Source organism: Gregarina niphandrodes, assembly GCF_000223845.1.
Source record: "Gregarina niphandrodes unplaced genomic scaffold scaffold00057, whole genome shotgun sequence".
Taxonomy (NCBI): Eukaryota; Apicomplexa; class Conoidasida; order Eugregarinorida; family Gregarinidae; genus Gregarina; species Gregarina niphandrodes.
Window position 1 is genome coordinate 10,662 of NW_011645824.1, and position 19,721 is coordinate 30,382.

Below are 19,721 nucleotides of genomic sequence, written 5' to 3' on the forward strand. Positions count from 1 at the left end.
GTCTTGTCAAATATGCGTCCCTGATGTCTTGCCAGACATGCACCCCCACACTTGCAACCACGGAAGGCGTCGGGCGGCAGTCGATCGGTTCAACATTACCTGCAAGAGGTAAGTAAGTGAGATCCATTTGCGTCTGGCTGTCCAGGCTCCTCCAAGTCGTGCTGGAGAGAGCCAGGTAACCCGGAGGTCCGGAAGAGTGGCTTGTGACTACACCAACCTAGGCTTCGAATAGGCTTCGTAAACCCCTTCCCGATCCTGCTCCTTGGACGCGTTCGAGGCGCTCCAAACGGTACAAGCTGGTATGGGAGCTCGTGATACCAACATAGCCGGCTCGTCGCTAGGGCCAACCATTCGATATATGACTCATTCCTCGCTGCGTGGAAACCATGAGGCCGTTGATGAAAACCACACCCACGGCAAGCGACGACTTGATCTGGTTGGTGAGAGCGCCCGTGGATGGGCCACCACAAGGGTGCAAAGTGCGCCGCAGCACTCAGCGCCGCCAACGCAACCTGTTGCGAGAATACGAAGCCGCGTTGGAGCAGTCGTTCCAGTAAGCAGGTTCGATCTGTGGGTCCCCAGACAAAATTATTTGTTGATACGTCAAACGATGGCGTAGGCCTCATTTTGAAAGCGGGGGTCAGATATGATCGTTCACTAGTTCACGACTAACTGCAGGTCTACTAACTGCAGGTCTGGCTTGAGGAGTAGCACGCGTCGGGCCAAGAAGTGTTTAATTGGGGCCCCCGTCCCACCTGACGGATGTTCCTTCGTTCGTTCGTAAAAACGATTCGTTTCTGGACGAGTCGTGCAGCAGTGTGGCTTCCGGCGTACGTGCTCAATCCGCCCGAAGTGCTCAATTCGGTTTTATCGAATATGACCTCGTCCCGGCAGGCTGCGTACTCGGGCCCAGAAATCTCTCGCTCTGCGTTCGGCTTGGGCTTCGCTTTCGGCGTTGAGACACATGGGAACCGTGGCAAAACGCATTTCGGAGGCTGTGCCGTCTTCATTGTACTCCAGTACCACGTAGGCTTGTGCGTAACTGCCGATGTACCAGCCGTCGTTGCTGGGCTTGCGGTATTTCGTGGGGTCTCGGGGTTGGTTCGGTGCTCGGCATGTCCGTCTTTGTCCGTTATTCTTTCAGCGGCTCTTGCATCCTTAACGAGTTGTTCCGCCTGTATCTCTAGCTCTTGGACGAGTTGCGGAGTCAAACGGTAGGACTTGATCAAGTCGCCGAGGTTAACCAGTACTTGATGTGCTCGTCCATCTCGGCCTGGACGATGGCGGCTGCGTCTTTCTGGCTGAGCTCGAGGAACTTATTTGGTCGTCTCCCGCTGGGCGTCGAAGGCTTCCAGGTACATTGCCAGGGGAACGGTGTGCAGATGACGCCTTGCTTGTCGGCTTCGTCCAGCACGGTGTCGGACATACGATCCACATGCTATTCCCAGGCGCCAGTCAGCGCCTCCGACACCGGCCACTGCCCGTCCATCGTGAACACCTTGTCAAAATCTTGCACCATCCACTTGTTGACCGGGACGTGGTGGTCGTCCGGAACAAACCGCCTGGGAGCGTAGCCGCTGGTACGCTCGCGCCAATCCACGGATTGGTTCGGCGCGGCCGGGAGGCCCACCAGTGGTCCGGGATCGCAACGTCGGCACACCTTCCCATCATAGGGAGACCCAACCATTACCTGTGGTATCTGGTAGTTCCCCATAAGCATTGGGCGACAGATGCCCTTCCAGACACCCGAGACATAGTCACCCGAGGGCTCATATGCGCTGTAGACCTTAACTAGCGCCTGACGGAAGTCAGACATGGTCTCCACCGGTCTCTCCAACATGTCCGACACATCTAGGTGTTCGTCTCGGCTACCTATGAATTCACCGCCCACTCGGCCATCTTTAAACAGACGCAAGAAGATGCTTTGAGACATTTCTGACTCGCTCCGGCTCATCAGCAGTCGTCTTAGCGTCATCGTACTTGTCCGCACCTTCGAGGTCCAGGCGGACGGTGGGACGTTCTCCTTGGCTCAGCAGCTGGATCTGATCGTGGCTGAACAACGTACCTTCGTTGTTCAGCAGCTGGTCTACTGTCTGCAGGGCGACTGTCAACAAGAACTTCGGCGAAACCTTGTCGTGCGTATCAAGCCCTAGTCTCACGCAGTTGGGCATCGCTGGTGGAACGCCACCAGGAGCTTCAGATCGGCGGTCAACCACAGGGCGCACGCTGACGAGCGAGGTGCAGATCTCCTCACTCGGAGAACCAACATCAAAGGTCATCCCAGTCATCACCGACAACAGCGGCGAGACTTCTTGAGCATCTGTAGCAGTAAATCCTCTCACTCAGAAAATTTTACATCGTCTTAAAAATGACTGCACTCCACCAGCATGAGCTCAGTTAGTTATGACGGATCTCCCTCTTATGCTGTCCGGTTCTCTGATCGATGTTCGGTGCTAGTCTTTGAGCAGGCTGAGCTAGGGTGACTTAAACGTTCCCTGTAGCCTCTCACCTTCCGGAGCAGGTGCAGCTTCACATCCGCATTCCTTTGACTAGCCCCTTGGGCTGCATGAACAAGTCGCCCAGAACTCCAGTTTCGGGCCTCACGGGCGGTGCTCTCAGCCTGCACTGTCACGCCACACTAGTCTGCCATAGCGTCGGGGCAATCGACGACTACGGGCTCGACGGGCTCGACCATGGTACCTACAGCATCTCCCAGCTCGAAGTGATTCGATTCGTTTAGTCCATTCTGTCGAAGTAGGTATGGTGCGGCATTGATGTGCTTGACCTTCAGCACGGAGGTCACGTAGTCGTGGAAGTCACCTCTGAACTCTGTTCCGCCGTCCGTGTATACTTCGAAGGGTATCCCCAACGCCCCTACTACACTTTCTGCAAACAGGTTGCGCGTTACCGCAGCCGTCTTCACCAACGTTGCTCTAGCTACGATGTAGAGAGTTGCGCGGTCTATGCACACAAGGATGTATGCACACAAGGATGTAGTATTCCTGCCCTTGGAATGCTCTAGGGCCCACATAATCCATGCTTACTCTTCTCATGAAGAACGGCTGCTCCAGCGTGCCTTCGTGTGTCCGCGGCAGGTTGCGCACGGGAAGATTGCGGACACAGATGGCGGACTCTTGGACGAAGTGCTGCCAAGCAGTCAGCGTAGACCTAAGTCAAGTCGGGACTTCAACTCTTTGGTCTTACGGTGTTCGCTCTTAGGCCGTCTTCTCTTTTGAGGAGGTTTTGCAACTCATCCACGGGGACGTCGTCGTCCTTGACAAGGAACTCGTTGCGTGACGGTAGCTGGAATAGGTTCTGGCTGACCTCAGCGAAGTGGACTGCAAACGGCCGATTACCGATGTGCGTAGCATCGCGGTCCCGATCATGGTCCTCGTCGTCCTGGAGCCTAGACAGGGTATCGGCGACGTAGTTGTTATCGCCTAGGATGTAACTGAACTTTAAGTCGTATTGCTGGAGGAACAGAGCTCATCGACCACCTTGCCTGTGTCAGCCTTCGCTAGGAAAGTGAGATTGCGGTCGTCGGCAAGGACCAGCGTGGGTCTTAGCCGTATGTAAGGGTTCTACTTGGTCACAAAGTACTTGACCACCCACAACTGTCTTTCTCTCGCGTCCTAATTACCTTGAGCTTGGGTGAGCTTCTTGCTACCGTACTCGATCACTTCCATCCTGCTATCGTTGACCTGATCCAATATCGCTCCTACTGCGCACTGACTGGCGTCGGTATTTAGTACAAGCTGCGCTTCCGGGTGGGGAGCTACCAAGTAGTCAACTGATGAGGTCCTCGATTACTCTCCAATACTTCCCACTAACTTCTTTACGGCACACACGTTTTCGGTATGGCCCTCCCTGCCGCAATTTGCGCAGAAGAACTGTCGCTTCGGGCACTCGCCTTTCCAATGATCAAGCTGGCCTGCATGGTCGGTTGTCGAATCTCCTTCTCTTCGCAGCTGCGTACGGCGACCGCTGCTCGCGTTTTGCATCGGGTAAGTGTCGGCGATTTGAGCTGTCATGGACGAGGAGTCGCAGCGCATACACAACCTCACAAGTAATTCGAGATGCTTCGTCATGCGGTGGTCAATGTCGTGACGAGAAGTGTCCGCGTGCTAGGCTGTCGGTGGTTATTTTTTCTATGTACAAGCTCGCTGGAAAGATGGCTCTCACGGTCTGGGACAAGGTTTCAGTCGAAGGTCGCTGTGACTGAAGGCGGAGTGAGGCCTCGTAGAGCCGTTCTTCGACGGCCGCTTCGGAATGGGCTTCCAGGGTCCACAGAACGACCATCTGTCACGTACGAATGCTTTCCACCACTGCTCGTCTGGGGTGCTAACACTACCTAGGTCGTCGACCAGTGAGTTGTCAACAGGGTTAGTAGCCATCGTGCGTGTCAGTGGTTCTGGAGGACAACCTCAAAAGAAGGGTTATCGAGGTGCGGGGGTTGGGACCCAACAGCATGAGCTCAGTTGTTATGACGGCACACATCTCCAAAGCCAACTGTACGTCTGGGGTACTTCTTGCCGCGGCTGCTACGTCGGGCATGCTTGTCATGCCACCGAACTCCTCGTTGACATACCTAACGACAGCGTGGAGAGTCTGGCGGTCGTGGACATGGTTGATTGTGCGCAGCCCTGTTGGGGAAGGTCAGTCATTTTTAAGAGGGACGTAACGCAGCCAAGTGGTTGTGTGTGGTGTGGTGTGAGCCGTTTTGTCGTGGAGTGCAGTCTTTTTTAAGAACGATGTAAAATTTTCAGTTGATGAGAGGATTTACTGCTTCAGATGCTCAAGAAGTCTCGCCGCTGTTGTCGGTGTTGACTGGAGTGACCTTTGATGTTGGTTCTCCGGGTGAGGAGATTTGTGCCTCGCTCGTCGAAGTACGCCCTGTGCTTGATCGCCGTCTTACAGCTCCTTGTGGCGTTCCTCCAGCGATGCCGAACTGCGTGAGATTGGGGCTTGATGGACATGACAAGATTTCGCCGAAGTTCTTGTTGACCATTGCCCTGCAGACGGTCGACCAGATGCTCAAGAACGAAGGTACGTTGTTCAGCCCCGAGCAGATCCAGCTGCTGAGCAAAGAAGAGGGTCCCACCGTGTGCCTAGACCTCGAAGGTGCGGACAAGTACGATGATGCTAAGACGGCTGCTGATGAGCCTGAGCGAGCCAAAATGGCTCAAGACATCTTCTTGCGTTGGTTTAAAGACGGCCGAGTGGGTGGTAAATACAAAAGTAGTCGAGAAGAAAACGGAGATGTGTTGGCCGTGTTGGAGAAACCGTGGGCGACGGTGTCTGAGTTCCGTGAGGCGCTAGTTAAGGTCTACAGCACATATGAGCCCTCGGGCGACTATGTCTCGGGTGTCTGGAAGGGTATCTGTCGCCCGGTACTTGTGCAGGGCTGGAAGGTGCCGAAGGTAGCAGTTGGGCCTGCCTTTGAAGGGAAGGTGTGCCCGCGTTGCGAACCCGGTCCGCTGGTGAGCCTCCCGACCCCGCCGAGTCGATTGTTCGAGTCCGTGGCTCGGCGCGAGCGCACCGGCAGCTACGGTCTAGAATCGTTTGTTCCGGACAACCACCACGTCCCGCTCAACGAGTGGGTGGTGGAAGGTTTTAACGAGGTGTTCACGATGGACGAGGAGTGGCCGGTGTCGGAGGTGCTGACTGGCGCCTGGGGATACAATGTGGATCGTATGTCCAGGACCGTGCAGGACGAAGCCGACAAGCAAGGCGTCATTTGCACACCGTTCCCCTGGCAATGCACTTGGAAGCCATCGACGCCCAGCGGGCGACGTCCGGATGGGTTCCTCGAGCTCAGCCAGAAAGACGCAGCCGCCATCGTCCAGGCCGAGATGGACGAGCACATCAAGTACTGGCGTGTGCTTAACCTCGGCGACATGGTCAAGTCCTACCGCTTGACTCCGCATCTCGTCTACGAACTAGAGACACAGGCCGACAAACTCGTGAAAGAAGCCAGATTGGTTGAAGAAATTACCGATAAAGACGGACATGCCGAGCGTCTTGCACCGAACGAACCCCGAGACCTAAACAAATTCAACAAGCCCAGCAATGACGGCTGGTACATCGGCAGTTACGCACAAGTCTATGTAGTGCTGGAGTTCAAAGAAGACGGCACAGCCTCCGGACTGCGCGTTGCTACGGTCCCCATGTGTCTGAACGCCAAGTCCGCGAACGAAGCCAAACGCAAGCAGGAACTTTTCTGGAACCAAGTACGCAGAGATGCAGGCAGCGAGGGCGCGTTCAAGTACAGCTTGGAGAAGCGCTAAGGTGCATGCCCCATTTTTGGAAACGAGTCGTTTCCAAACGGCTCGTTTTGAGACGGATCACCTGAAAATAGAGTTGGTCGTTCAGTGAGGGGTAGGGTAGAGTTGGTCGAGGTCCAGTGGGAGGGTAGGGTAGAGTTGATCGAGGTCCAGTGGGGGGTTGAGTCGCTTCGTGTTTGTCCACCAAAGAAAAATGATCCCGTCTTGTCTTTAATCCCGTGTCGTCTTTAATTGAGTTCACCCAAAACATCTTATTTAGACGACGACTAACTGGAGGTCTGGCTTGAGGGGTAACTGTTTTGGTTAAGACCACCGAAAATGATTCCCCAACGGATGTTCGTCCGTTCGTCCGTTCGTTTCTGTTCCATAAAAAAAAAGGATTCGTTTGTGGACGAGTCGTGCGACAGTGAGGCGCGACAGTGAGGCGTACGTTCTAAAGTGCTCAACTCCAGTAGTCGATCTTATCCTGGGAAGCTGCATCAATACGTACTTGGACCCAGAAATCTCTCTGTCTGTTTGCGGCTTCGGCCCCGCTTTCGGCGTTGAGACACGTGGGAACCGTGGCAAAACGCATTTCGGAGGCTGTGCCGTCTTCATTGTACTCCAGTACCACGTAGGCTTGTGCGTAACTGCCGATGTACCAGCCGTCGTTGCTGGGCTTGCGGTATTTCGTGGCGTCTCGGGGTTGGTTCGGTGCACGACGCTCGGCATGTCCGTCTTTGTCCGTTATTCTTTCAGCGACTCTTGCATCCTTAACGAGTTGTTCCGCCTGTATCTCTAGCTCTTGGACGAGTTGCGGAGTCAAACGGTAGGACTTGATCAAGTCGCCGAGGTTAGCCACACGCCAGTACTTGATGTGCTCGTCCATCTCGGCCTGGACGATGGCGGCTGCGTCTTTCTGGCTGAGCTCGAGGAACCCATCCGGTCGTCTCCCGCTGGGCGTCGATGGCTTCCAGGTACATTGCCAGGGGAATGGCGTGCAGACGACGCCTTGCTTGTCGGCTTCGTCCTGCACGGCCTTGGACACACGATCGGCATGAGCTCCCCAAGCGCCATTCACCACCCCCAACACGGGCCACTCCCCGTCCATCGTGTACACCTTGTTAAAGTTAGGCATGATCCACTCGTTGACCGGGATGCTGTGGTTGTCCGGAACGAACTTGTCAGGACTGTTGTACAACGAGTCGCACCTGCGCGAACTTATGGTGTCCATCAAACTGCTCGGAGCGGCCGGCAGGCTCACCAGCGGACCGGGATCGCAACGTGGGCACACCTTCCCCTCATAGGGAGACCCAACCTTTACCTGTGGTATCTGGTAGTTCCCCATAAGCATTGGGCGACAGATGCCCTTCCAGACACCCGAGACATAGTCACCCGAGGGCTCATATGCGCTGTAGACCTTAACTAGCGCCTGACGGAAGTCAGACACGGTCACCACCGGTTTCTCCAACACGGCCAACACATCTAGGTGTTCGTCTCGGCTACTTTTGAATTCACCGCCCACTCGGCCGTCTTTAAACAAACGCAAGAAGATGCCTTGAGCCATTTTGACTCGCTCAGGCTCATCAGCAGCCGTCTTAGCGTCATCGTACTTGTCCGCACCTTCGAGGTCCAGGCGGACGGTGGGACGTTCTCCTTGGCTCAGCAGCTGGATCTGATCGCGGCTGAACAACGTACCGTTGTTTTCCAGCAGCTGGTCTGCTGTCTGCAGGGCGACTGTCAACAAGAACTTCGGCGAAACCTTGTCATGCTTATCAAGCCCTAATCTCACGCAGTTGGGCATCGCTGGTGGAACGCCACCAGGAGCTTCAGATCGGCGGTCAACCACAGGGCGCACGCTGACGAGCGAGGCGCAAATCTCTTCACCCAGAGGAGCAACATCAAAGGTCACCCCAGTCATCACCGACAACAGCGGCGAGACTTCTTGAACATCTGTAGCAGTAAATCCTCTCATTTGAATGAAAATTTACATCGTCTTGAAAATGACTGCACTCCGCGACCAAACGTCCACACCGCAACCAACCGTTTGACTGCGTCATGCCGTTGTGTTCAGGACTGCGGTACACACGATGGACGGGAGTGGACCGTGTTAGGGGTGGTGAATGGCACCTGGGGAGCTGGTGTGTAAGGCCGTGCAGGACGAAGCTGACAAGCAAGGCGTCGTCTGCACGCCATTCCCCCAACAGTGTACCTGGAACCCATCGACGCCCAGCGGGCGGCGACCGGATGGGTTCCTCGAGCTCAGCGAGAAAGACGCAGGCGCCATCGTCCAGGCCGAGATGGACGAGCACATCAAGTACTGGTTAACCTCGGCGACTTGGTCAAGTCCTACCGCTTGACTCCGCAATTCAACAAGCCCAGCAATGACGGCTGGTACATCGGCAGTTACTCACAAGCCTATGTAGTACTGGAGTTCAATGAAGAGTTCCGGGTTGCCACGGTCCTCACGTGCCCCTAAACGCCAAATCCGCGAACGCAGACAGACGGACAGACAGACAGACACACACATTTCTGGGGCCATGTACGTATTGATGCAGACTGGGAGGAAGTTGTCCGTGTCCTACTTGCCAACGATTTTTTTGGAAAGGAACCTTCTAGGAGGTAGAGTTGTTCGAGGAGGTAGAGTTGTTTTGGGGAGGTTACAATGATCCGTGTGTGGATCGACAAACACTTTTTTTCCAACCAAAGATTACTTACAGATCCATTCCGAGATCTATTACGTATTCCCTGCTTACCATGTATGGAGTAAGATGAGCGGCATATATGAGTTCACGTACGTGTGTGCTCACACACCAATCTATACCCACAGGGCATGTCGTACGCACCATCAAGACGAACTCATGGCGAACTATCCGCAGTTAGAGATCCGGAGAAGTATAAAGCAGATGCGTGAATCGATTTAAGAAATCGCTATGGTACGAGAACAGTAAAAAAAAAGGACGTCCACCACACGCCGTCGACCGTCAGACACATACTTTAAAACCATACGAATCAGACCACCGTCGACAATACTCGTTTCCGTCTGAATGGCGGCCACGTCTCGTGACGAAAATCTTCCGTGTTGTGCCCAGCACCGTCATTCTACAGCAGCAAAGGAGTGTGTAAAAGATGCTTGGAAAAGACGTCGTACCGTGAGTGACCACTATTCTCCTCTCGTGAGTGACCAATATTCACCTCTCCGTTCGGGCGCGGTTTCTATTCGGGCGCGGCCTCTCTTCTCCGCGTGGGACTCTTCCTGGTGACCAGAGGCTGGAACGCCCTTGTTCATGAAACGCACGAGAATAGACCCTTTAGAAAGAAGCGCTTGGTGCGATTGGTATTTCGTTGACTGGTGGTGGTCTCTCGGACGGTCGCGGGAAGGATGATGACCATGCTACCATGTAGGTACTTCGTGTGGCTGGTGTAAGACTGGGCAAGCTGATGTAGGTTAGCCGGTATGTCGGGGTCTGGGTCTCCTCCTCGGTCATCGTCGTCTCCTCGGTCATCCTCGTCTCCTCGACCGAAGGACTGGACCCAAAGGTTAAGTTGTGCTCGTTGGGATGGGTCTAGCCCACAAGAACGCGGGTATGCACGGGCTATGTTGTCCAGCCGGTTGAGGAACGTGCGGACGGTGTCCAATAATTTAGCTTCCACTCGCCGGTGTGTCAGAACGAAGGTGCCAAACTCTTCTTCAATCTCGCGGCCAATGAGTCGTGGGCAGGTTACGCCAGCATACTGCGCCACGACCGAGGAGTAGTTACACTGCATCGCGTCGTCAGGCAAATCTTGCAATACACTCAGACCCAATAAGAGCGGCGTGTGCCGCGTCCATGCAAACCGCGTCCACCAAAGATTCGAAATTTCCGTTCGGCGGGCCACTTCTGTCTGCGGCAACCGCGCCGCATCCACCCACCGCCCGTTCAGAGTCACCGGCAACATCACGTGTCCCAAACACATACGCGTGCCTTGCCGAATGCGCGCTCTCGCGTGTGTGCTGCCAAACTTATTGCCACACTCACCCCCAGCAACCGCGCATCTCATCACATAAAAACCGGACGTTATTTAATGCTGAGCCGCGGACATTATTAAGGCGGACAGCTCAAGGTCGTGCGTCTTCCCCGCTTTTGGAACGTGGTAGGCCCCGAGCACGGGATACAAACACGCGCGTGTTTGTGACAAGGACGGAAACGTCTAACCAGAAGAGTGAACAGTGTGTAACAGACAGACATGAACCCCCAACACGAACTTTCAACACGAACTTTCAACACGAACTTCCCGCCGCAAATGGACGGGAACAGATATTTAAAAAAAAACCACCGTCACATCCAATTTGCCGCGATGCGGCCGGCGTTTATCCCGCGGCCGGAAAAATACGGGTATTTTGCGTATGTATGAATCAGTAACGAGACTACCTCCAGCCGGCTTTACTCCCGCAGGCGGCTGGGCTACCGCGGGCTGGAGTCCCACCAACAACAGAGGTTCTAGTTTCGAGCCGGGCTCCGGTTTCGCAGCAAAGTCTGGTTTTGTGCCAGTGGGGCAGACGTTTGCGACGACGGCAGCGGGGCAGTTGGGTACGCACACGTTTCTGGCGCCGAATGCAGCGGTGAACGAGCCGTTGGTTGAGCTGGCGGGGGAGGAGGCGGGTGAGATGGCATTTGACGAGTGTCACTTCCGGTCTATTGGGGGCGCCATACAATGGTTGTTGCGACTGGCATTATGTCTGTCTATGATGTCATGTGTAGGTCGTTCGGACTTTTCGCTGCCCGTGCTGCTCTACGTTTACTGGGAATGGAGTGTGCAAGGCTCCTGGGACACCACCGGACGTGTACAACGTGTCCGCGGTGGTGAACTAGTCACCGCCCGTTATGACAAAACCCGCTCTCTCCTTGCCGCTTCTCCGGCGACCTTCCGCGGAGTTGCCTGCGCCAACAGTGTCCTCCTCGTCGCTACCGCCGTCGACTGGTTCTGGCTCATATGTGCCGCTGCCACATGGACGTGCGCCCTATCCACAACCCATCGCGGATCCCGCCTCTGCCTCTCCGGCGGCCTCCGCCAAACATACGGCATGCACCTACTCACGCTCTACCTCGCCTTGGCAGGGGCTATCGTCAAGACAACTCTCATCGCCATGTCCTACGCGTGGCTACACGTACAAAAGCGATCACGACAGTTTTTAGAACGAACCTGGCTCTAACCTCACACCGCTAGCCGCTGGCCCCCGCTTCTATCCCCGTTCGCCCACCACTAGCCGTGTGTGGATAACGCAAGTCTTGGCGTGAACAAGCAGCTTGTATATAAAAGGTCTATGTGTGCCTATGTGTGTAGTAGTGGTGTATTGGCTGCAGTGGTTAGGCGGTTGTTTCGTCTGCAGGGGCGACTTGAGTGGTGGTGGCGTTGGGTAGTTCGGGTTCGAACATGTCTGCGACGGCGGGTGCAAGATCGACTTTGACGTAGCCGCGTCTGAAGAGTGACTGGACGGTAGGTGCTGGCATGCCAGTGTTCTTAGGGTCCCAGGGTAGCGCGACGGGCCCATGCACGGCCTGGCTGGCAGGGTTGAGTCCCGTCTTAAGGAACCAGGGGTGACTCATACCCGCTACGGGGAAATACTGGTGCGTCTCGGCGGCGTGAAGACGCATTGTTAGGGGTCCTAGTTCGCCTACGAATCGCGGTGGTTCGTGTTCCACCCCCCCATAGACTACGGAGGGGCGGATCGGTGGTTCTTCCTCGTCACTACTGTAGTCTTCTACGTCCAAGTTCCGACCTAGGTTTTCTCGGCCGGAAGTCTTCTCATCAGCGCCGGCGCCAGCGCCAGGGCCGCAGCCGAGCCAGTTGAGAAGGCTGGTGAGGGGGCCCGTTAGTTTGCGGCCGGCATGAGCCTGAGGGTTGTGGGCGAGGCGAGACTGTACGCTGGCGGGGCCAGAGGCAAGGTTGGCGAGTTCCTCAGGTAGACGGCCCTGTTCCCAAAGGAGTCCGGCATGGGCTTCCTGCAAGAAGTGTTCAAGTTGGCCAGAAGTCATAAAATGGAGAGGGTCTTCACCGCCTGCAGGGAACCCGGGTTCGTCAGTCCCATCTTCGCGTTTCTGTGGGAAAAGACGACGCCAAAACAGCCCCTTCTCAGCCGCACCCTGACCAAGGGCTGCCGCACGCGTGCGTCGCATCACATCCATAATATCAGCCGTGTTCCCGCGCTGGAAACGAGCACGCGGACCCCTGGCATCTTGGCCAACTCCGGAGAAACTTGAACTTAGTCGATCCAACTCCGCCTCCACTGCCTCATCCGGAACAATCCAATTGTACACGCTGTGCTTCTCCGCGTCCTCCGGGTCCACCAAGTCAGGAATCACCTTACTGAAACCCGGCTCCGGAGGTGGAGGCATACCGCCCGGAACCAATCCCAACTTCTGCCGGAACTCCGTAGCGCTCATCCCCTCACCGCGCGAAGATCGAGAACGATGTCTCCCGTACTGAATCCGGTTCACCTCCGCCAAGTCCTCATACTGCGCAGCCATCTCTTCTTTTTCCTTCACGCTCATGTCAGCCATCGACTTCGAAGATTTGTTCCACCAGCCAGGTACACCCACCGTCTCGTCCGAAGAGTCCACCAATCCCTCTCCCGCACGTGACGCACCCGGCGCAGCCAGTAACCCACCCACCACCGCGTCTGTCCCCAATGCAGCCTCGCCCTTGTACACGTGGGCTATCGTCTTGAAATTCAAGTTGTGCAGTCCCGTGATCCCGCTCAACTGGTCGTGGTACGAAGACGACTTGGACAACCGCGGCGCCGTCCACGACTGAGACCCGCCCGGCCCTCCTGGCCCAGTAAGTCCTGCCGACCCCGCGGGGCCGTAGCCCGCGGCCGCGGCTGCGGCCGCAGCCTCGGCAGGCGACGCGAACTGGAGTGGTGACTGGTCAGCCATTTCGGGTACGCAATGGACCACGGTTCCAGGCGGCTTGACAGTTTGTGTCTCGGTGAGTCCGCCGGTCAGATCGCCGCCGGTGGGTCCGGCAGTGACTTTGTAGGTCAGCGATTGCCCCTCGTTCAATTTCTTCAGCGGACGCGCCGTGATCTTGAGGTGGTACACGGGCTGTTTGCCAGAGGCCGTGGGCACGGCGTCTCCCTTGAGCAGAGGCGCCACCATCGAGGTGACCGCAAAGGGCGCCTTCAACTCGCCACTCAGCCCCACAAACGGCTGGGGTGCAGCCTCGTACGTCTGGGGCAGCTCCGCCTGCGCCGCCTGCGCAGCCGCCGCAGCCGCCACCAGATCCGATGCCTTTTCCTTAGATGGAATCCGTCCGTCCGAAGGAATCATAGTGCATGCGTGTCTGCTCCCTTCGACTGCAGCGGGGGCCCCAAGGGGCAAGGGGGGGCAGCCACCCCCGCGGAGCACAACGCAGCTTCCACGGGTCAATGGGCGATACAGGCTTAGGGCCGCAGGTTTTGGGCTACAGGCTCGGGGCTAAGAGGCTTATCAATGCCTCCCGGGGTAATGATATCTCCCTTCCCTTCCCTTCCCCTCCCCTCCAAACAGTAGTGTAGTTCTGGAGGTGGTGGAGGAGAGGTTGGTTTAGTTGTTGAGTAGGCCGCCGAAGGTTGTATCTTTTCTTGGGCCACGACGGGCGGCGGCTCTTTGGGCGGTGGCGCGTTCTTCATCGCTGTCTTCGATGACGCTGGGTAGTTTGGATGCGAGGCGAGTTTTGTCATGAAGTACGTTAGTTTGTGACATGGACCGTCGTTGTAAGGAGTATCGTGTATCGGATGGTGCATAGGCGAAGCCCTTCCATTGGTCTTTTTGATGTGTTCGTGGGACTACAACATTTTGGTCACCTCTTCGGCTGGGTGCAACGATAACGTCGAAAACTCCTTTTTTCAGTCTTTCCCGTACGACGGTATCAGGTTCTGGATGGAAGAGTACTTTATACTTCCAATGTAGGTAGAGTGCTGCAACGGGTATGAGTAGAGCGAGGAACATGATGAAGTGGAACATGGGAGTTGAGAAGACACCGGCGAAGGTTGCGTTTAAATTGGAGGAGCTCCAGAGGGATAGAATAAGCCACGAGAGATAGGTGCTTCCTATGCTCAAAATCCAAGCGAGAATAGTGAACCAGAATACGGTAGCAGTGTAAGGCACAGTGCACATCACTGCCACGAGCACAACTAATGTAAACACGGATTGGCCATAACTGTGCCAATCCAGCACATCCGACTGACCCTCAGGGGAGATACTAGCACCCCATTGTAGTGCGTACACTGGTACCAAACAGATAATCACTCCAGCCGCAAGTGCAAAGAAGAACCACTCACAGAAACGCTTGAAACCAAAGTAAGCATCTCCATGCGGATGTGTATTCACAGGATACAGACAACCGCATCGAGCCAATAGATCATACGGTAAATGTCGATCGAACACCGCCGCAGACATTATACACCATGGCGTATAGATCAAGTTAAACAACTGCTTCATGTAACTGTCGTATGGATCAGCTGCAGAGAAACCACAGAAGCATCCAGCAATGAAACAACATATTGCGAACAATACATTCTTAAAGATGGTCTGGTATACCATCGTAGAATGACGACGAAGAATTTGATGTCCGTGCACAAATAATAGATTACGCAAAATCTTGAACTCACCAACTGATATGTCGGCACTTCCTGCAGCCTGACTACCTTCCTTACCGAAAATACCAACGCCCACATCCGCCGTCAAGATCATTCCCACATCGTTCGCGCCATCTCCAATCGCTAGCGATGTAAAGTTCTTCGCAGGGGTCATCCGCGCACATTGTCGCACCACTTCAGCCTTCTGTTTTGGCGTTACTCGACACGCAATCACTGTTGAACATAAATACGCCAACCCAAAGAAGTAACTCTTGATCTCGTCGTCCGCCAATGCAATCGACAAGGCGTCCCCCGTCACCGTTATTGCAACCGACTTGAACCGCTCCACATCCCCTGCACCTTCGGGACCCCCTCCGGCCCCGGCTGCGCCGGCGGCGCCGCCGCCGGCGGCGGCCGCCTGCGAGGCGGTAGCGAGAGCACTGTCCACTGCGCGTGAACTCTGAAGCGGTGAGGCCTGCGCCTTTTTCGGTCCGATGAGGTCGCCGATGAGTCCGAAGGGTCCCTTTTCTTCGTGGGGTTCGAAGGCTCCGACGTAGAGTTGGATTAATCGCTCGAGTTCCTCGGGCGAGAGTGCCTTTGGTTCAGTTTTTCCGTCAACGGGTGCGAGTACTTTGGTATGCTTGGCGTTGAAGGAGACGACCTTGATGAAGTCCTGGACGTCCATGGTTTCCTTGCGAGCGGGTTTCTGTTGTCGTCTGCGTTCGCGTTCGGTTTTTTGGCCTTTGCAGCACTTGACGGTGAAGCAGCCGGAGCCGCAGGCGCCGCAGCGGCTAGCACGGCCGGCGGTGGACTCTGCGGTAGGTGAGGAGTCCGTGGTTTCTAATTGTTGTTGGACGACGATGCGGTCGAAGCTTTCCTTGGCTAGTTGTCCGGCGACGACGAAGGCCATGTACTCATACATTTGTTTTTGCACAGCTTCCTTGGATTCGCCATCGATGATGGCGTTGTAAGTATCGTCACTCAAGAGATTGCAGCTGAAACCGATACTGATAGCGGTTTCCACCTTGTCGCCCGTTAGGACCCAGAGTCGGATCCCTGCATCTTTGAGCGCTTCGATCGTCTCCGGTACGGCGTCTTGCAACCGATCGTCGATCGCCGTGCAGCCAACCAGGATCAAGTCGCGTTCAATCTCTTCATACAACTGGGCGTACAACTCCACGTCATCGGCACCGCTCGCCCGCAGTCGGCCCAGCTTGGTTTGGAAGCTCTTTAGCTCCGCCGCGGGCACAACACGGTAACCGAGCACGAGTGTGCGCAAACCTTCGCGCGCAAACTGCGAAAGCGAGTCAGACAACTCGCCCAGGCTCGCCTCCTGACCGGCAGCCGCCGCCTTGAGCATGGCCGAGTCGGCGCCTTTACTTAGCAACTTGAGCTGACCGTCCCGATCCGTCACGATGACACTCATTCGTTTCCGGAAATTGTCAAAGTCCAATACCTCGTGCACCGGGAACACTAATCCCGGTACTAAGTCCTCCGCCGGGGCGGCGGACCCGGCCGCCGCGCGGCGGGTAGCGACCCAGTCGCGATCATTGCTATCTAACACAATCTTTTCTGCGTTCTCGTTAAGCAATCCAATTTGGATCGTGTTTAGATCCGGACGACGCAGGAATTCTACACCCAGATGCTTCGCACCTGAAACTAAGGCCAACTCGTCCGGCGAAGACGCGTCGTACGGCGTTGCCAACGAATCCGGCCAATGAACCAACGCCAATTCCGCCGCGTCCGCGCCTGACGGTTCGGCCCCATGCAGCGCCGCATCCGCCGCAAACATCGGCGGCGTCCGTACCGCACGCATGTCCCTTAAACGTAATACACCACTCCGCCGCCGTCGGTACCGTTCCTTATACCCCGACCCCGCCGTTGCTGACCCCGCCTCTGAAGCTTGGTCGTATGGATCCAACTCCCAACCTGCCGCCGACGTCGGACCGTTAGTCGAACCCGACCCGCCATGACCCGGCCTGGCGGAATCGTGACCACCTGAGTGCGAGGCAGTTCGCGAGCCAGTGGGACGGCGCCAGTTGGAGTTGCGGGGGGAGTGTGCATGTGCGCGCCAACAGGACTGACGCAACCGGTTGATGCAGGAGGTGTCCTGGACACCTCCTGCTTCGAGATCGTGGGTGGCGATTCCGCCTGAACCCGAGTGTCGTGATCGCCGACTGAGTTTCGAAGGTAGTGGATCGAAGTAGTTGAAGTCGATCACGACTTTGTCATCGGAAGTGCGCTTTATGATGCTACCCGAGTCGCGTCCGGAACTGCCGCTCGACCGAGATTCCGCCACCGGTCTTGTGCCGCCGACGACGGGGGCAGAGACCGCGGGACCAGCGACCGTCGCCACCGGCATTACCCGGGAATTCTGGACGATGACCGTGCCGGACTCCTGGACCGTGCCGGACTCCTGGACCGTGCCGGACTCCCGGACCGTGCCGGACTCCCGGACCGTGCCGGACTCCCGGACCGTGCCGGACTCCCGGACTGTACTGGGTTCTCGGGCGGCGCAGGACAGGCTCGGGACGAGGACGCTGGATGGCGTGAAGGCTTCGCTGCTTGTAACAAAACTCCGGACGGAATAACGGGGTTCTCGCTCTGCGCTCCCCAGAACGGTGGGCGCAGGATACATAGAGGCGGGGTACAGTTGGGTGGGGTACTGTTCCTGGGTAAGGTATTGGTCCTGGATGGGGCACAGCGGGGTAGAGTTGGGGTAGAAAGGCTCGGCAAGGTGGGAGTGCAGGAGGTCTATACTGTCTTCGTCGTCCTCCTCCTCGGCGTCGTCGTCCTTGGCATCATCGGAGCCTGAGGAACAGCTGAAGACACGATCCCGGGGACGCAAGCCGGCGCCGAGATCTGCGTTCAGGACGGAGCCATGTAGCGATGAATCTTCGAAGGACAAGCTAGTCGACAAAGCAGTCTTTTGCGAAAGTTCCGCGTCCAGCCGTTTCGGTTCGAAGGGGGTATCATGTTGCTGTGGTGACAACTTCGGACTCGGCCTCGCGCTATTTTTCTCGAGACTGCCGCCGTCCTTCTCGAGCCCGCCATCCAGACCACTCCCCCCGCTACCAAGGCCACTCCCAGGGTGACCACTACTTCCAAGGTGACCGTGGTCATTAGCGGGGTCACGTGCGCGATCACCACCAAGGTCGTCCGCACTAAGGTCTGAGTCCTCGTCTTCGTCTTCCTCCTCCTCTCCGTCCCCGTCTCCTTGATCCGCGCTGTCTTCGGAGTCCTGGTGAGAGTTAGCGTTGGAGACATAGTTGGAGTTGGTCTCGGCGGTGGTGACGGTGGTTGCATCAGCCTTGGGGAGTACACTATGGCAGAGTGAGAGGATGAGGAAGAATGTGCGCGCGGTATCGGTATTGGCGGGGTCTTCTTGGAGCACACGTGTGCGCACGGATGCTGCATCAAAACAAACAAAAGGATTCGGGCTAGTTTGGACATCAGGGATGCGTTTGCCCTGTGCAGCATTGTCGGTGGCGAGGGCTTGCAGTTTCCGCAAATATACTTCCTCGACCTCACGTTCCCTACCCGTTCCGTGTCGAAGACCGCCTTTGGAGAATTCAGCGTCATTGGCCGGGTCTCTATCGGTGTCCAATCCGGAGCCTAAACCAGATCCTGGCTCGGGAGGTGTTTCATAGAACTGTTGAGAGCCAATACGGCAAGCACGCAGTTGCATAAGGTTCTGCGTGAGTGTCCCTGTCTTGTCACTGAAAACGTGGGTGATATTGCCCAGGTCTTCGAGGACGCCCATGGTGCTGACGTTAGGATGGCAGTCACCAGGTACAGAGTATGCATGTTGGTCGGCGTTGATAAAGAAGCCTTCGAACCAGCGGCAGATTTCTACTTGGACGAAGAGTGTGATAGGAATGAAGTAGCTCAGTAACAAGGCGTAGCGACCGAAAGAAACTGCGAACGCAACGAACCCGCCATCTAGTCCCCCACTTAATTCTTTAGCGCTGCCTGGTGCAAGATACCAACTGTCGGACTGTTTACGCGAGACATCCAGGGCATACATACCAGCGGCGACGATGCATAGAATTACTTCAGCCAGGAAGAGCACGACTGCGTCCAGGTTATAGCTCTTAAGCAGTCCACTAGTCTTGGGGGTGCGCTCACGGGTGTTTTGGTATATACGAGTATAATGACCCGGGTAGACCACGATACCAGCGATCCAAGCCGTATTTACCAAGGTAGCACCTCGCCACATGAACTGTGTTAGCGAAATCGGATATTCTTGTCCGCTCAACGAGGCACGGGAGTCCGACGGCGCCTTGAGAACGAGAGAAGAAACTGAAGGTGCTTCGCTTACCGAGTGCCCTCCAACATCTGTCCCTGCACTTGGAGCCGTCCCGTCATGACCGAAAATCGAACGCTTCTTCGACAACGATGCCTTCAATCGTTTGTTCTCCACGTCGAACTGGTAGCATCCATCTCGCACCTTCATTACGCCATTGTAATTGTACAACTTGGACGTAGGTGGTCCGTAAGATAACTCGAACTTAGAATTCGCCAAGTCAGCTATTCTCTTTCCATATGCCTCGTGCAATGAAGGCACCGCAGTCTTTGTCTTCATATTCGTCTCGCCGTCCAACTGCACCGTATTCACGTACGCTATTCCGTAGTCGTCCGAACACGTCAACATTATCAAGTCTGCTGGAAACACTTGATCCGCCTCTACTCGTACAATGTCGCCCACCGTGATGTTCTCCCACTTTGTCTCCAACCACATCTCACGCCTTGTTTCGGAGGCGGGATCCTTTGAAGCGGGATCCTTTGAAGCGGGATCCTTTGAAGTGGAATCCTTTGAAGCGGAATCCTTTGAAGCGGGATCCTTTGAAGCGGGATCC

General features: G+C 56.0%; 8 protein-coding genes across 8 annotated transcripts; 3 read left to right on the plus strand and 5 right to left on the minus strand.

Moving 5' to 3' along the window:
- Positions 1–1,901: 1,901 nt before the first annotated feature.
- On the minus strand, positions 1,902–2,288 carry GNI_169910 (hypothetical protein; the record flags this gene model as incomplete). Its single annotated transcript, XM_011134970.1, has 1 exon — positions 1,902–2,288. The coding sequence occupies one exon, from the start codon at positions 2,286–2,288 to the stop codon at positions 1,902–1,904; it is 387 nt and encodes a 128-aa protein (XP_011133272.1).
- Positions 2,289–2,638: 350 nt separating this feature from the next.
- GNI_169920 (integrase core domain protein) lies at positions 2,639–3,686 on the minus strand (the record flags this gene model as incomplete). The annotated part of the gene is made up of 3 exons (XM_011134971.1): positions 2,639–3,016; positions 3,205–3,440; positions 3,641–3,686. The coding sequence occupies 3 exons, from the start codon at positions 3,684–3,686 to the stop codon at positions 2,639–2,641; spliced, it is 660 nt and encodes a 219-aa protein (XP_011133273.1).
- Positions 3,687–4,769: 1,083 nt separating this feature from the next.
- GNI_169930 (hypothetical protein) lies at positions 4,770–6,287 on the plus strand (the record flags this gene model as incomplete). Its single annotated transcript, XM_011134972.1, has 1 exon — positions 4,770–6,287. One exon carries the CDS (start codon positions 4,770–4,772, stop codon positions 6,285–6,287), a length of 1,518 nt encoding a protein of 505 aa, XP_011133274.1.
- Positions 6,288–6,726: 439 nt separating this feature from the next.
- Positions 6,727–8,184, minus strand: GNI_169940 (hypothetical protein; the record flags this gene model as incomplete). The annotated part of the gene is made up of 1 exon (XM_011134973.1): positions 6,727–8,184. The coding sequence occupies one exon, from the start codon at positions 8,182–8,184 to the stop codon at positions 6,727–6,729; it is 1,458 nt and encodes a 485-aa protein (XP_011133275.1).
- Positions 8,185–8,386: 202 nt separating this feature from the next.
- On the plus strand, positions 8,387–8,623 carry GNI_169950 (hypothetical protein; the record flags this gene model as incomplete). The annotated part of the gene is made up of 1 exon (XM_011134974.1): positions 8,387–8,623. One exon carries the CDS (start codon positions 8,387–8,389, stop codon positions 8,621–8,623), a length of 237 nt encoding a protein of 78 aa, XP_011133276.1.
- A 2,027-nt stretch (positions 8,624–10,650) lies between these two features.
- Positions 10,651–11,457, plus strand: GNI_169960 (putative transmembrane protein; the record flags this gene model as incomplete). Its single annotated transcript, XM_011134975.1, has 1 exon — positions 10,651–11,457. One exon carries the CDS (start codon positions 10,651–10,653, stop codon positions 11,455–11,457), a length of 807 nt encoding a protein of 268 aa, XP_011133277.1.
- Positions 11,458–11,611: 154 nt separating this feature from the next.
- GNI_169970 (hypothetical protein) lies at positions 11,612–13,573 on the minus strand (the record flags this gene model as incomplete). Its single annotated transcript, XM_011134976.1, has 1 exon — positions 11,612–13,573. The coding sequence occupies one exon, from the start codon at positions 13,571–13,573 to the stop codon at positions 11,612–11,614; it is 1,962 nt and encodes a 653-aa protein (XP_011133278.1).
- A 255-nt stretch (positions 13,574–13,828) lies between these two features.
- GNI_169980 (E1-E2 ATPase) lies at positions 13,829–19,603 on the minus strand (the record flags this gene model as incomplete). Its single annotated transcript, XM_011134977.1, has 2 exons — positions 13,829–19,144; positions 19,184–19,603. 2 exons carry the CDS (start codon positions 19,601–19,603, stop codon positions 13,829–13,831), a joined length of 5,736 nt encoding a protein of 1,911 aa, XP_011133279.1.
- Between the last annotated feature and the right edge of the window lie 118 nt (positions 19,604–19,721).